This window comes from Acomys minous, assembly GCF_964271855.1.
Source record: "Acomys minous genome assembly, chromosome: 2".
Lineage (NCBI taxonomy): Eukaryota > Metazoa > Chordata > Mammalia > Rodentia > Muridae > Acomys > Acomys minous.
Genome location: NC_140484.1, coordinates 118006353 through 118024051, shown reverse-complemented (window position 1 = coordinate 118024051; position 17699 = coordinate 118006353). Strand labels below are relative to the sequence as shown.

The following is a 17699-nucleotide window of genomic DNA, read 5'->3' as shown; positions in this document are numbered from 1 at the left end:
AGTCACCTTCCTAATCCTTCATTCAGCATCCATTTTCACCGAAGTTCACACCTCCGGTATACGGGCACATAAGTGGGATGTGCAGATCAAACATTCACAGACAAGAACTCATAAATAAGTTTATTTTAAAACAACTCTTCAGTATACATGTACACTTGCTATTTATTAACAATTACAACAAATGTACATACTAATGAGATAGATATACTGATTTATTTTTACATCAGGAATTAAATCTTGGGTGAAAACTTGGTAATATAGAACATGTAGCATCCTCCATGGTTTTTTTTTTCAGAACTGATCAATATTTTGATTTCATAATTGTCAATGCTGAAAACATCACTTCATATAAATGACTGCTACAAAATGTCAGAAATATGCTTCAGAAATAGTTGGTTCTGTCTAAATCCCAAGCCAAAACTTACTGAAAGTTTCTGAGGAAACCAAAGTCATATCTTAATCAGCAATATTTAAAACTAAAAATTCTAACACAATATGATCCAAAGATAGACTGATTTAATACTTCGCTGAGGAAGGATATTCTTTGTTTTCCATAATTAATCTGCTGTTTCCATACGTGCAGACAACTTCACGTGTAAAGTGGCATTCATGAGAGAGAACTATCTCTAATCCGAGCAGAGGCATTTCAGGCAGCACGTGACATGACAGCATGCACAGTGAAAGTGTACACTGTATGCTCAGAGAGAGAGAGCTGCAGTGACATCATGTCATGTGAGTCACATGAGGACAATATAGATGAGTGCTGCCACAAACTCCTTGGATTCCTTATTTTTTGGCTTTGAATGAATTCTTGGTTATTGCACATTCAAGAGCCTTAGTGCTATTACCAACTTTTCCACCACTTCCATATTTAGTTGCATCTCATTGGGGACACAAGCCACAAGTGAAGAAGCTAGGCCCCCAAAACAATCTCAAAGTAAACTGGGGTTTGGGGCAGGGGGCAGACCAAAAAACTGCTCTTGGTTAGCAACAGATTGCTTTTCTCACCTCATGGCCTTTGCAGGCAAATTTTCAAATGGCTTTTACCTTTTCAGAGCTCTGCTGAACCCACAAGGCTCCTCATATCCAAGGAATCATTATTTAGCAGGACCCTAGACTACTGGCCCACTGGGTCTTAATGAAGTCCTTTACTGCCAGCTCTCTCAGATTAGGCACCATGATCTCAACCAAATAAGCCAAAGAAAGCTGTGCAAGTGTAGCATGGCCCAGGATCCCAGCACACAAAGCAAACACCGGGAGACCTGGGACCACTCAGCACTCTCTGAGCCCAGTGGCTCTCAACCTTCTAACACTGTAACCCTTTAATACAGTGCCTCATGTTGTGGTGAACCTCAACCATAAAATTATTTTGTTGTTACTTCAGAATTGTAATTTTGTTACTGTTATGAATCATAATGTATGTTATCTATTATGCAGGGTGTCTGATATGCAACCACAGGTTGAGAACCCGTCCTAGCCTAACCCTTCACTGCATCAGCATCCTTCAGCCCTCCAAAAGTAAGAGTTATCTAAGTTCACAAGCACGCCAGTGTACCTAATGGTCTGCTTCCTCTTAGGTCTTAAAGTATCTTTTGCAAATAGGAAGTGAGACTTGTTTGTTCATTTGCCAATCTCCAGATTCAAGGGTCAACTAATTAATAAGCACTTCCCCATCCTTGGATAGGAAGTCTCAGACTCTGAGCTTTCTGTCAGATTCTTCATAGATTTGAAACATGAGTTTAATACAGCAATTTCGGGTCACCTCTTCTCTTACCCTTTAGTGGACTCCAGACCTTCTAGCAACTCTGAGAGAAATGGACGTGCAGCTAGCTATGTCTGCCTAACCGTGCATCCAACTCCAGACCCGTGGAAACTCACTCAAGAATGGCAGACTCAGTTCTAAAAGGGCATAGAAAACTAGTGATACACCAAGTGTTTTATTAGAAAAATCTACACTTTGAAAAATAACAGTATATGAACAAATAATTAGAGTAATACAGCACATTCACATTGTTAAATGTCCAAAGATGGCTTGTACTAAAATAGCCATCAGTCTGTTGAAGTTGACGTTTCTCAAATGCATTTCATGGTGAGAAGGCAGTGCTGTAGATGGTAACAGCTGACACAAGCCAAGCTGTGCTGAGAGCCAGGCCTTTAAACTCCCCATCCTATGCCTTTTCCATCCTAACTTTTTCAAAGTAACTTCAAACTGAAATTTAAAGGCAAGGGAAAAGAAGAGTCTATTTATGAAATGTCTTCTACTACTGTGCAGATGAGGGTCAAATTTTAAAAATCACATAAAAATGTTTTAGAACTCACACACATACACACATGCGCGCGCAAGCACACACACACACACACACACACACACACACACACACACACACCATTAAAGACAAGATCTAATGTGTAATGTGTTGCAGACTGGGCTTGAAGGTGCTATGTAGCCAAGGACCAGCTTGAATTTCTGACCTCTTGCCTCCATCTCCAGAGTGCTAAGATTACACCATCATGCATTCTGCAGACTGAACCCAGGATCTTGTACCTGTCAGCAAGCACTCCATCAACTAAGCTGTTTCCAACCCCTTTCGTTTACTTATTCTTATTGGAATTATAAAAGTTTTGTAAGTATGCTGAATAATCTTTCCAATCTGTAACAGAATTCTTCTACCTCGGCTGATGGAGTAAGGGTCAAAACTGAGAGGCGGGTGGTGGGAAGCTTCCAGTTGTAACAGTAATCCCTGGTGTAGCACCTAGGAACACAAACCTCACTGCCTTCTTTCCTAGGCACTGCGAACAAACCTTCTCATTTCAAGTGACTGATTTCATAAGCCAAGCAACAATTCAAAAGAAGAAAAAAACTTTAAAAATTTTTAAAATGTTCCCAGCAACTGAGAAAAAGTCGATCTGAAATTAACTATAGTAGAAATCTCTCAGTTTCTGCTAACGGAGTTATGGGAGACACTCTGCTGAGCCCTTCACTTTAAGATGGTATGTTCTGAAAGTACTGAGTTGTCACCAGCACCTGCCTTAAAACTCCTCTGTAGACAGGATAGCTTATAAGAAATGAGTCAACCTCCAACACATGGCAGTGATCACTGAGGCACGATCACTCAGGCTCATGAGAAAACTTTCCTCAACAAGAGGGAAACTCACCATGCAGATATAGATCTGAATTCATGCAAGTACCTTTTTTAATATTTCAGTGTATTAGAAAAGGAAGACGCAATCCTACTGACCAAACGTAGCAGAAATTGAGTTATCTGAGGGACATTCCTAAAGATGTCACAGTCACAACTACATATATAACTCATATGGCACCTGCAGAGTGACTGACTTCGGGTCTCCCTCCACAGTACCACTGTCCTTGTGTATTTTAAATCAATGCATAAAACTATGTTACAAATCAACTAATAGAGTACACCCTGTAGCTTGGATCTGGCGAGGCTTAGTCCTCAGCTTGGCTCTACAAGGAGATACCAGAATCCTTTAGAGGTGGGGCCTAGTGGTAAGTCTTAAGTCACCCAGGGAGCACCCTCCCAGGGGCTGGCGGGACTACAGTCTCTTCCTTTTTCTCTCACTTCCTGATGAGATGCTTCCCCCACTACATGGCCCATCCACGATGTGCTATCTCAACCACAGCCAAACACGCCTGGGCTAAACCCTCTAAATTCCTGACCCAAAATAAACTCTTATTCTGTAAGTTAATTACTTCAGGTGTTTGGTAACTACAAAAGAAACCTAAGTTTATTGTCTGATAAAACTATAAAGTATAAGATATACTATCTTCTATTTGTGGACACGTTACATCGTTTGTATTTATATACAATACACATTTCTTAAATATGCTGAATGATTTTCCCAACTTGAAACAGAAATCTTCAAGTTGTGTATAGAACTCATCCCCGCTGCTGCACTCAGGGTCAGTAAGTTCCATGGCCTCGTTTCGCGGACATTCTAAAGTGGGAGGGCATAGCAAGATGACTAGGGTCATGCTTGTGAGCAGGCCATCAAAAGAGGCATGGTGTAGACTCAAATGGGGTGTCAGAGTGAGTCTCTGGAAGAGGAGAAACTAGTGACAAACCCATCCGAAAGCCCTCTCTGGATCTTCCTCCACCCTGAGACAATCGAGACCACGCAATATGCCTATGGCTTACTTCACTCACTTTGGTTTTCTTCAGTATAACCCCAGTCCAGGCCAGCTGTGGACACACTGTGGACTTTCACATCACAGACAACAATCCTCTCTTCAAAGGTCTGTTGTGCCAGTAGTAAACAGAGCGGCTGTACCTCCACGCTACCATTCTTTCCTGGCTGCTGTCTCACTCTGCTATACCACCCCAGAACGGGAGTCATACATTAAGGTCCAATCCTCTTGCAAATGTCATCTTGCCAGTGTGTGTCATGACTATAAGATGCTGGGCCTATCAGAGCAATTGAGAGAATAATAGTAGTGCTAAACTTGGGCCAGGGAGACGAATGCAGGGAGAAAAGGTTGTAAAAGAACTGTGAACATATATAACTGTGCAGCAAGGCAGACTTAGGCATGTTTAGAGGCCAGAGGTGGGAGAAATAATGACACAGATGAAAAGACCCTAAGTGGGGCATGAATCCAGAGCACAGCTCTTTCCTAAAGACAAAAGGCAGGCAAAGAAGCCACGCCATTACATTTAAGGGACGGTGGCAAACAGCTGAGAATTGTTTTCTGAAATACAGAAGATAGCAATGTCTGTTGAATCTGCGGAAAGGAATTTGAGGGGTACATCAAAGAGTGCCATAGGGTTCCAAATACCAGTTGGGTAGAAAGTGCAGGGCGTCCTAGGAGAGCAATGGAAAGCTGGCCTGCAGGCCTGAAGAAGAGGTGTATGGAACAAGCTTTATCACAATGGAGTTCTGATGGGAGCTGTGCTACAGAAGTCAAGGAAGCAAAGGAATGCTGGAGGGAGATGGGGGGAAGATGGCTGGTCAAGTGACTCCTTGTGCCCTGCGCTGTGTAAGGTAGAAGGCAAGTAAAGGAGGCTAATGGGGCTCAAAACAAAACAAAACAAAACAAAACACAAAAACAAAAAAACGAAACAAACTCAGAATCTTATGAAATAAAAACTGGGTACGTCACCCTGTGTGGGGGTAGGGCGGGGGGGGGAACAGGAAAAAGCAAAGGTAGTAAAGAAGAGAACACTGGGATTTATTGTTATTACTATTGACTGAGAAAGCTCTTTGCTTCTCACTTGGTCACATGTTGAACTTTCTGTGGTTGCTGAGATGGGATCTATGCTGTCCAGATGCTCTCAAACGCACAGGCTCAAGCAACCCTCCTGTACTCAGCTTCCCGAGTAGGTAGGATAAGTGTGCCCTACCAAACTCAACGACAAGTATTTAAATCTGAAATGTCAAGGATGGTCAGTTCCCAGTGGGAATCCAGAGAGCAGCCAAGGCCACAGGCAAGGAAGCAGAAAACTAAATAGCATTGTTACTGAGAGGCCAACCAGTAAGAGAGGTCGATTAAGGGGAATGATAAACGCTACCTTGGAGAAGTCACATGAGAAAGAAAATTAGGAGTCGGGTGTCAAAATCACCTGGGAGCCAAATCCTAACACTAAGAAAAGGAGCAACTGAACAGCAGGAGTCTTGAAGGGATTTAAAATAGGACAGAATTAACACCGGAGTGAGAATCTGGGCAAGAACAGCAATCCCGTGTCCTAACTCAGAAATAAGAAACACAAGGAAAGCAGCGCGGCCGGAATAAGGAAGAGGGAGCCTCATTAGTGATGTTGAGGGCCCGCTGGTGTTTGCCTTGGAAGGGCTGCAGAGGAAGCTTTGGTAAGGAAGGAATAGAAGGAGGTTGAGGGAGGTGTCAGAATCACACAGAAATATGGAAAAGAGACCAAGAGAGGCCAGATCATGTGGCTTACATCTTGGGCAGTGACCAAGGACAACAAGGATGTGGGTAACACTGGCCACAAGATGTCCAGGAGTAATCCCAGTAAATCTTCAGTGGGAAGAAGCAAAGCTTCAGGAAGAATTAGTCGGGGCCTCGCCTAGCTTCCAACAGACTCCTGATCCAAGTGAACAGGCTGGAAATGCAATTACTTGGTTCCTAGGCCTGCTACTGTATTCTAGAAACTTGTCCTCCATAAACTTTCTTCATCTCTCAAGTCCAGTTTGCAGGTAAGTAAAACCAGGATGACCACCTCAGAGGGTTGCTTTGAGGATTAAACAAAGCCACGCACGAGGCATCTAGCTCAGAACTGAACCACCATCACCAAGTTTTACCTTAAGCCTAGCATCAACTACACCGTTCACAAAAAGACGTTGTCATGAGAGGGGAAATCAAATCTGATCTTTCAGTCAAATGAGACACAAGGGAATCCTTCCCTTCTAGACTAACAGGAGGAGGGAGGGAAGCCTGTGGTACCAACACTTCCAGGTTTACTCTGGCCCTGTGTAGCTTGTCGGGCTGAATCAGTTCCCTGCGGCTCAGCCTCTGAAGAGTTAAGGTGGAGCCAAAGGGAAGAAGCCATCATGGGTATGAATTCTGAACCTGCTCCCCACACACTTACCCAGAGAGGAAGACCCTGTGCACCGGCCTTGTTGTAGGAAGCTGCTGTGTCTCCCATCTCCCCAATCAAAATAAATCCTGGTCTAAGTGGCTGCCACTTAATCAATTTGTTACATGCCTACATTTATAAAAAAAAAAAAAAAAGAACCCACTCATCATAAACTAAAATCCACTGCAATTTATTCTGCATAGAATTTTAGTTTTTCAAATTGACGTTTAAAAAAAAATTAATGCAAAATTCCCAATGAAGCTGAGATGCACTGGTCTTCACCTTAGGGGCTGGAGAGATGCTGTGGAGAGGAGACATTCACTCTCTCTCTAGTCAACCCAGTCCCGCTCAGACTGTCTCAGTCAGTGACAAAAATACCACTGTCAGTCAGAACCACTAAAGTCATGAGATTTTATTTATCAATGATATCTGACTAATGTTGGAATCCATGAACTGTGTGCAGTGAAAATGAGTTATATGTTTACTTCACTGTACACACTGCACACATTAAATTCAGGAGGCTTAAATATAAAAACTGAAAAAAAATGAAGCAAAATTAAGAGTGATTTGTATTCCATTCTTGAATTTTACCTAATAACTTATAATAAAACATACTTATTATTATAAAAAAGACAAACTTGTACACTTATTTAAAATAAAAAGACTAAGGGAAAATGTTCTGCAGTGGCAATATTTCCTTATAGATGTTAAAAAAAATGACTGTAAAGTAAAAATGTCAGCAACATGTCTTTTGAGCCTACTCAAAGACTAGTCCCTGAATTTCACGTTGTTTAAATATTCCAAGGCGTTATATCATCTTAGGATGCTGAAGAACAATGGTTCTCAGCCTGTGGGTCACAAATCCTTTGAGGGTCAAATGACTCACAGGGTCTGCCTTGGAAAACAGATATTTACATTATAATTTATAATGGTAGCAAAACTACAGTTATGAAAGAAGAAACAAAAATAATTTTCTGTTTGGGGTCACCCCAACATGAGGAATTGTATTGCAGGGTCACAACATTAGGAAGGTTGAGAACCACTATGGTAAAGTTCCCAAATTCTTGAAATGGCAAGATACATCAGGGATATCTTTTTATAAGGATGTGATGGTAAGAAACAGAAATATTTCCCAGTACAATCCTAGCATGCAACAAGCGCTGGCATAACTTGATACGAGAGACTCCATTTCCCACAGAAGAACTGAACCTCTGGAAGATGCCAGACTTGGGATTACTCTAATGGTTCTCAATCATTTGTAGAGTGTTCCAAGACTATTGTAAGCTTATCCTTTTAAACTAGAATAAGACTTTCTATTTCAATCTAAGGAATGAGTGAAAAATAGGAAACAGGCCAAAATCTGTTTCATTAAGCTTCAGACCCATAGAATGGATTTAACACTTAGTAAAAATTCTCAAATAAGAAGAGGGTCAGAGGGGAGGACATCCTATGGGGACTTTAAGTGAGAGAAGCATGGGAGAATGGGGAAATAGAAGGATCCAGAGGGTCCTGGAAACCTACAAGAAGAATTTTATGATGGGCAGATCTGGGTCCTGGGATTCTGCTCAAACTATGGCACCAGCCAAGGAAAATATAGGCAGTAAACTTCAAATCCCTACCCAGACTAGCTGATGGACAGGACATTCTCCACCGTTGAGTGGAGAGTGAGGTCTGACTTTCATACAAACTCTGGTGCCCACTTTTTGACCATGTCCCCTTGATGGGAAGGCCTGGTGGCACTCAGAGGAAGGATAACAGGTCACCAAGAAGGGACTCCATACCCTACGAGCATATACAGGGGGAGGAGGTCCCCCTCAGTCACAGACATAGGGGAGGGAAGTAGGGGGGAAGCGGGAGGGAGGGAGGAATGGGAGGATACAAGGGATGGGCTAACAATTGAGATGTAATATGAATAAATTAATAAAATATTTAAAAAAAGAAGACAATCAAATGGGATGGGAGGCGGTGATAAAAGCAATGTGTGGTGTTTCCTTAACCACCGGCACCTCTCTTCCCTGCACCTAGGTTCTGTTTTAGGCTGTCACACCCGCATAGCATGAAATGCCATGCTGGAGAATCAGTTCTTGACTACAGAAAGGAAACTTATTCAGTTCCGAGAGAATGTCAGTCAGCTCCTAACCAATGTGGGACATTAGGAAACTAAATTATGTGTTTAATAACACTTAATAGGATGGTTAAAGTCCCTTCTGCTCTCAGGCAATGCTCGCTCAGAAGCACGTTTGCTATTTTTGACTGCAATTCTTACTGATATGTCTAGATGACCAGCCGACTGAAGAAAAGCTGACCCACCAGGGCAACCTCCACAAGAGGCTGGCATAAAGAGAAAAGCTGAGACACATCCTAAGTCTATGTATGCAGAAACACAAGAAAGCAGAACGGGAAGCAACGCAAATGAGGTAAGGAAACAGATTAGTGTGGGGACAAGGAGTCAGGGACAGGTGAGTATAAGAAAGAGACTGGAACAGTAGGGCAAACCTCTAAATAATACACAGCATAAAAGCATAGATAGAAAACAAAACAACCAAACCTAAAGACAAGGTTCCAAAAGGAACATCCATAAACTGACCTGCTGTGGTGAGACTGCCTTATATACAGTCAGCCTTGGTGATGCACGCCTGTAATGCCTACATTTGGAGGGTAGAGGCAGGAAGGAGGAGGAAAAGGACTTCGAGTCTAGCCACCGCTACATACTGAGTTTCCAGCTAGCATGGGTTATGAGGCCCTGTAACTAACAAACAAAAATGTCACACCAATAAGATTTTCATTTTTTTGCAAATTTTCCTGAAAAGTATCTCTAGTTATTGCTTATGTACATTCAATAAATCATGCCACCCTAACCTGAAGCAGCGTGCATCTCTTCTGTGAACCGAGAAGTGTGTATCTATAGAGCACTCTAAGATGACGCTTCACAAAGCCAGAGTTTAACAACCCCAGGGTTCTAGAAGCCATTTTCCCCTAGTCTCTATCAGAAGGACGATGAGGACGTGAGCTAGCTGAACTTCATGGTATATAAGTAGAACCGGAATGAAGCGGCTAAGGGCGGCAAGAGCAGATTGAGACAAAGTTGGATTCTGGAAGTCACAAAAGCAGTATGAGAATAGAAGACGGAAGGTTACAATCGCTTCAAGTCTATGTAATAGCATGGCAACATCTCTGGGCCACAGAATGGAAATAGACCCCTTAAAATAGGAAAGGTAGCTTTTTTTAAAAACGGAGCATTACTTGAAATATTAAACACTGAGGATTGCTGTGCTTAGAAGTCCCCAAACTAGTTTGATATAAAAATGGTTTCAAGACCACTGCCAAGGAAAGCGGCCACACTCCGCACAGTGCCTCCTTTGGTGCCAGAGACACCACACTGTGAAGGATGAACCACAGGTCACTCCATTAGGAAAATAACTCTTTATTATTTTCTTCAAAATATACACCTTGTATAACGTTTTCTAACAGTACAAGAATAAATATTTTGAAAAGCATAAATTTTATCATAATCCAGTTTCTGGAGACATCTAACTGCAGGTTTAACATGTATCCTTCCAGAAGCCTTTATCTGCATACATACATATTTATACCTCACAGAAATGCTCTGTAATTTGTGTTTCCATCTCATAACATACCATTTTCTACATAATTATAAATATATGACCTATATGATTATATATCATTAAGTATTCAACAGCTACATAATGCTCCACAACATGGATGTGACAGTTCATTAAGCTCCTGGCATGTGTTCACTAATACAAACCTTTTGTGAGCATACATCTGATGGCATTTGTTTGACAATTCAGCCAGAGAATTCATGTGCTACTATCACAATGACAACATATTTGAGGACAGCAATACAGTACTGCTATCTTGTACAGAGTACAGAGTATTAAGTAGTAGTGCTCAGAGTTACACAACTAAGACTCCAATCTCATCTGCAGGCCATGGAGCAGAAGAAGGATCCAGGCAGAAAAGAGAAGGCCAAGGATGGGCCAGCTAAGTCCTGGCTCCTGACTTTCCTTGTGAAGAATTCCACACAATCGCCTGCTGGAGGCAGGTGGCTGTGAACTGCCAGTTCTTCTGCCCTCATGTCAGTCAGAGGTCCCCATCTGCATCCAAGCCTGGACAGCCTGACTCTGACAACAGATCATCTGGAGAGGCCAGAATGAGATTCATGGAACACAAAGCAAAGAAACCGAGGCACGCAATTAATTCAGAAAGAGAAGGGCATGAAAGATGAAAAAACACAGATGGGTTTACCTTCTGCATAATGTAGTGAAATGGCGCTGGATTTCATGGTTATCCCTCTGACCTGTTCATCTTCTCTGCTGTCCATGTATCTTAACTAGAAAAACACAACATGTGTATTGTTACCATTCAGTGACTAAAATACAACATAAGAATGGGCTTAGTTTCATTTCAAACTTATAAACTATATAGGGGTTTTTAAGCGGTAAGGTGCTGAGAAGCAAGGCTGGTCAAGAGAACGCACAGACAAACTGAAAGGCGTTCCCACAAAGGACCCACACACTGCTTCCCCCGTGTTGCCCTTGCACATCTCAGTCAGGAAGGATTAGAGAGCTCCTCACAATGCAGCCTTCTTTTCCTATCCAGAGGCACTTGATGAGGTCCATAAGAAACGGAAGGTCTTTAGGGCAAGGGAGCCTGAACTCTTTTCCAGAGTAACAGATCTTAAATGTGTAGGTTTTCTCCTTTTTATAAGAATGACACAGTAGAAAATATTTACAACATCAAAACTTAGCCGACAGCTTTCCCAAAGCTTTACTGGTAACATCAGATAAAGTCCCACTTGGCAATGCATCAATATTTCTCTCCATTATAAATTCTTAACTTTATGTAGATTCATCCCTTTCAATCAAAGTCCTTGAGAATAATGTGCTAATACAGAACTGCCCCACTTTCTCATCCTACATGAGTTCTTCACTTTTCAGAAATACTTTTATTCCCACAGCTCTGGCAAAATATCATTTTGAATTGCAAGTTTTAAGCTTTATATAAATATAAATTTTGAATCACATTTTCATGCTCAATATTAAGTATCCAAGTCAACCATTTTGATAATGTAACTGTGCTTATAAGAAGTTTGGACTGGGCTCAGTGGTTAAACGTTGCAGGATATTTGATCCCATTGTGATCCCTGAGATTGTGAACTGTAAAAATCTGTCTTGTTTGGTGCAGTTGAGCCCTAACACACACCTTTAATTCAAGAGCTTTCTGTGCACAGGATTTAATAAAGTTAACTCTAGACGGAACAAGAAACCAGCTGACAGGGATTAAAGTGTAGGAGGGACTCTGAGTTGAGGGGTATTTAAGACAGCATGTGGCAGTAGGAGCTCTTAGGCTTTTAGCTTTGAAGCTCTGAAGAGCTCCTTAGCCTCTGGCTTTGGGGGCATTTTGAGCTTAGTGCTAGTGAGCCTTTGGGGCCTCTTCCATCAGGACATGAGCTGAACAGGAAGGTCAGCTGGGTGCTTTCTCTGCCTTTCCAAGCTAGAAGGTTTTCACCCCAGCATCTGGCTCCTGAGTCTATTGGTAAAATAGAATGTTTGGGATTTTCATTTAAAAACAACAGTTATAAGCATTGTCTGGTTCAACTCCCAGCACCCGCATGGTGGCTCACAACCATTCATTAACTCCAGTTTTAGGGGATCCATGCTGTTTATGGCCTCTACCAGCACTGCATGAACATGGCACAAAGACATGAATGCAAGCAAACATACCCATAAACATAAAGTAAAAAAGAAGATGAATTTGTGATCCTATCTCTTACATACTACCTAAAAGTGTAATTTCTGATTCACTACATTTACATATCTTCAATGCTACCAGATATTTCCATTTGTTTCTAAAGTAGTTGAATTGATCTACACTCGACAGTAGAATACTGTTTTGGTTATTTCATGATCTCAACAATTTCTAAAGCAGATGAGTATACATACTGTTTCATATTTTAAATATACACACTCCCATCTTCTAATGGGACTATCTTTATAGGTTACTGTCCTGGCTTGGCTTTTGGCATTCCTCTTCTGCTAGTATCCCATGTGAAGTCCACCCTTCTCCTGGCTACATTGCAGTGTTGTTTTGGATAGGTGTTATAAATAGTATTAATATTTATACAAGTTATTCATTTTAGTATAGTTGAATTAACCAACCTTTATACAATAGTTTTTATCTTCCCTTATGGTCACAGAAGTTAACACTCATTACTATTTTCTAAAAGCTTAAGTTCTATCTTTCAAGCATTTTTACTACATGGTTTTTGCTCGATATTAATTAGCAAATGAGGTTGGTCCAGTATTATTTTCATACTTAAATAAATTCCCAAAGGTCCTTTATTGAAGTTATCTTTTCTCCTCCAAGGATCTGAGCCAGCTCTACAATCAGTGAAACTCGCACATATCTGTTTTGAGGTCATCAGCCAATGTGATATTCCAGTCAATTCCAAACCACCAAGTTACAGGCCATCCACAAGCTTATGACCTTATCAGAAAGCACCACATCCCACTCTTCCAGGATTTTAAAATGGCACATCCAATTCATTTTCTTTTAAACTGTCAGAATTTTTTCTATTTACTAAATATGTAGATCAACATTATATAACCATCAAGTTTTTAAATATTAAGTCTGCCAAAACATGAATGAACATGGTATACTTCTTATTTAAGTTTGTTCGAATATACCTTTAGCCTAATTATATATTTTAAATTTTTTTGTCTACTTATTGCTGATGTGTATTTCTTTTCAATGACTTGTATGGCCTGAAACATGCTAATGTCTTTTTTTTGTTTGTTATTGTTGTTGTTTTCCAAGACAGGGTTTCTCTGTGTAGCCTTGGCTGTCCTGGACTCACTTTGTACACCAGGCTGGCCTCGAACTCAGAGATCCACCTGCCTTTGCCTCCCTGAGTGCTGGGATTACAGGTGTGTGTGGTACAGGTGTACCACACCTGGCTGCTAGATTCTTTACTTATATTCTAGCAGTTTATTTATTATTTATTATTTTTGCCTTTTGAGAGCCCCTAGAACTGGAGTTACAGATGGCTATGAACCACCATATGGGTGGTTGAACCCTGGCCATTTGCAAGAGCAACAAGCACTCTGAATCACTGAGCCATCTCTCCAGCTCCTTATTTTTAACTTTTTTTTTACAAAGTCATAGCATTTATTAGTCAAGAGTTATTTCCTATCTGAAATCACATTTTTTTGCCTTATTGTTGCAGCTATATCTCCTAAACAATGTAAATTAGAAATTAAAAAATAAACAGAAGAATATAATAGCAATCTTATTTATTCATGAATTGAAAAGTTTTAATACTTTATGACTAAAGTCAATCTTTACTGCAATATTGTAAAAAGCATCAGATTATCTTCTAAACCTACTTTATGTGAGGGATTTACCATAATAGATGTTAAATTTTATTGAATATTCTTTTAATCTATTGAAATAATTTTCCTTTAATCCATTAATATAGTCATTTTAAAATTATTCTTAAACTCCTTGAAACATATTCCATTCAGTTATAAAGAAACACTGTTTTAAACAACACTAATTTAAAAAACCAATTTGCTACTATTGACAGGTTTTATTTTATTTATATTTATTTTATGCATATTAGTGTTTTGCCTACATGCATGCTGGTGTACCACATGTGCACAGTGTCTACAAACCAGAAAAGGGCATAGAAACATCTGGAACTGAAGTTACAGAAAGCTGTGAGCCACCATGTGGTTGCTGGGAACAGAACTCAGAACCCAGGTTTCCTGCAGGAGCACCAAATGCTCTTACCCACTGAGCCATCCCTCCAGCCCCATCGCAATAACGTCTACATCCCAATCAGAAGGCTGAATGACATTTTCCTGTCCTGGATTACCTTTGAAAGACTTCGGGATTATCATCTCTTCCTATGACTTGGCAAGCATGCCCTGTGACCTGGCAGGTATCCCTGAGACTGGCAACATGCCCTGTTGTTGGGTTCCTCTATAGTGTTTACTGCTTTAGACAGAACTAAAATTATTTCTTCTTTTACTACCAAGCAGATAGTTAAACTAGACAAAGACCGCTGGGCTGTCAGTGAAAGATTTTTCTCCCAACCTAGTCAATTTCTTAAATGATCACAGTATTAAGTTTAGTGATGTGAAGCTGTTCATTAGAGCCTATTACTTAAATCTCTAACAATTTTCTTTCCTAGTATCATGTTTTTCATTCTTGATCAATCTTGCTAATACTGTCAGTTCTACTGATCTATAAGTAATTCATTTAAAAAAGCCTCTCTTTATATATGCTGTACTTCATATATTGCCTAAGTACAGTGAGCTACAAAAGTGGCATTAAGCTGGTCAATGTACCAAATATGCCTCAAAAATTAAAATTAAAAATTAAAAAATAAATAAGGTTTTTAGTCATTATGACTACAAACTGTTTACACTGTTGTTAATTTTAATTAGTGAACTTTAGAGTTTAAAACAACTTATGTCTACAGAAAACTTAGTAAGTGTATCAGTTCTCACAGACATCCTCCCAGTAGCTTCTATTATTCCTATCTTCATTACTGTGTGGTACGCTGCACTCTACAACCGATGAACCAACACTGACAGGTCACCGGGCTTATATAGGGCGCATACTTTAAGTGTGGCTATCATTTTTACACTTGTCAGTTGTCGTCTTCAGCTTCACTACTGCTTTCCATAAAGCACTTGGTCTCTATCTCAGTTAATTACACTTTATTTTCTCTCCTCTTACTTTGGTTACTGTCACTCTACCTTCTCACGCTGGGAGAACATGAGTGCCTCATTGTTAAACCCAACCTGCCAGCTCCACAAAGATGGTCTCAAATTTCCAATCCTATCTTCTAAGTCTCCTGCGTCTACTCTGTTGATTCAGTTTTGTTCTATTTTCCCATCTCGTTATTCCTGATCAATCCTGTTGATTACACACCAGGTACTAGGTCCATTAGAGAGAAATATCTCTTGATTATACAATAAAGAGATATATGTAGAAAACTATTCTAAACTCTGTGAACTTACAACTAGAACAAACACTGGGGGGGGGTGTGTGCGTGTGCGTGCGTGCGTATGCGTGAGTGTGTGTGTGTGTACCCTGCATAGAGGTAAGAGGAGAATTTGTAGACATGGTCCTCCCCTCCCACCATGTGTGTATGTGTGTGTGCATGTGTGTGTGCGCATGCGTGCATGTGTGTGTGTACCCTGCATAGAGGTAAGAGGAGAATTTGTAGACATGGTCCTCCCCTCCCACCATGTGTGTATGTGTGTGTGAGTGTGTGTGTGCGCATGCGTGCATGTGCGTGTGTACCCTGCATAGAGGTAAGAGGAGAATTTGTAGACATGGTCCTCCCCTCCCACCATGTACTGAAGAATCCAGTGCAGGACACCAGGCTCCACAGCAAGTACTTTTCCCTACTGGGCCACCTCACAGCCCTGAAGCAGCATCTTCAACATGATCCTAGCGCCCTCCTTCGGATCTTGGAGTGCTTAGCTAATCTTCAAGGTCTTATGTAACCCGACACATTCTGTTGGTCTCTAAGGAAAAGCTCCTCTCAAACAAGTACAGCGCACAGAAACTGGCCTTTATTCTTGCTATTTTCCATCACATAATGGCTTTTCTGCCTTACTCTCAAAGCAGCCAACACACGCACCCCTGTGTTAGAACATGTAAGGACGACTTGTCACAGTCAGTTCTGCACTTACACAATATAGGATTAGAACAACGTGGCAAAAAGCGACAAGGAAGTGAACTTTTCTCACCATCTATTTTATCTTAACTTAATGGGTTGTCAGTTCCTTCTACATGTTTACATCACTAAAGAACAGAGCAAATGGATCATGACAGCACAGATAGCTAATCCTCACGAAAATTCAACGAGCATTTACCAAGTCTAACAACATACCTTGCCTGCCAGGCGGCTGGAGATGATTCCATTACTAGATATAAGACAATCGGCAAGCGTAGTTTTTCCTGTTAAGATAACATTAATTACAATACATTTGTTTAAAGGGGCCAGCATACTTTAGTGCTATGTAATCTCCCTATAGACCTCACCAATTTCACTTGAAAAGTAGTCAGATTAATTTTAAGCACAGAAATTTTCTTAAATTGAGGCAGGCTTTACAGGCTTTTAACTGATGGGGCAAACTCCTATGAGAATCAAAATACAAACTAACTCTTACAATGTTTGTATTAGTTATTATGATCTAGCTTTATGAAATCAATCAGGTTTATTCTAATTTACCAGCCATCCCACAAAACTGGTCATACTTACAAAGTGAGGTCTACAAGCTCAGAATGACAAAAGTACATCTATAGTGTTCAGCTCAGAAGGGTGTACTGGGTAAATCATCACAGGGAAACAATACATGGTCTTTGGTCGTATGTACCTATGCGTGAGTCTGGCTGACATTTGTCAGTTCAACTGTTACACTTATTTAGTAAGAAGTTTTCCTGTTGTTGGAGGTCTAAGCAGCCAATGCAACCCAGATAAAACTAAACCTGGCATCTATTTTATAATAAAATAAAATTTTTGCATTATCACATATACATTTGCAGATACTTTTATTAGACTCCTGGCAATGTTAACACAATTTCAAGCGACATTCACAGGTACCTGTGTTTAAAGAATCACATGAGGATATTCACTTTCCACAGCTGGGTAGGCCTAATAAATGTTACAATTTTTTTCCCTACAATCCAGCTGTTTGTGGTCTGTAAATATATAATCTGCGAAATCTGTGGAACAGTATACACCAGAGACCAACCAACTAGACCTCCATAGATCATAAATATCGTCTTTTAGCATATAATCCTAGAATATTACTTTCCTGCTGTGCAACAGTGCAGGGTTCATTCTAAAAACATCACACACACAGCCTCTAGAATGCACCACAAAAGAGGGGACTTAACACTATTCAGCAAGGCTGACTCCCTTGGCCAGCAATGCTTGATATATATATATATAGATAGATAGATAGATAGATAGATATAGATATATAGATATATAGATATATAGATATATAGATATAGATATAGATACACACACACACACACACACACACACACACACACACACACCAATTTACTACTTAATTCTCAGAGCAAAACCAAAACAAA

The 17699-nt window shown here is 40.4% G+C and overlaps 1 protein-coding gene across 1 annotated transcript in view; it reads right to left on the bottom strand.

Moving 5' to 3' along the window:
• The window catches only part of EFL1 (elongation factor like GTPase 1), a 137064-nt gene that overhangs the window by 116524 nt on the left and 2841 nt on the right, over nt 1-17699 (bottom strand). The window contains exons 3-4 of the mRNA XM_084756375.1: nt 16483-16550; nt 10818-10902 (exon numbers count right to left, since the gene is read on the bottom strand). Coding sequence (XP_084612501.1) covers nt 10818-10902; nt 16483-16550 — 153 coding nt within the window. The remainder of the gene's footprint in view (nt 1-10817; nt 10903-16482; nt 16551-17699) is intronic.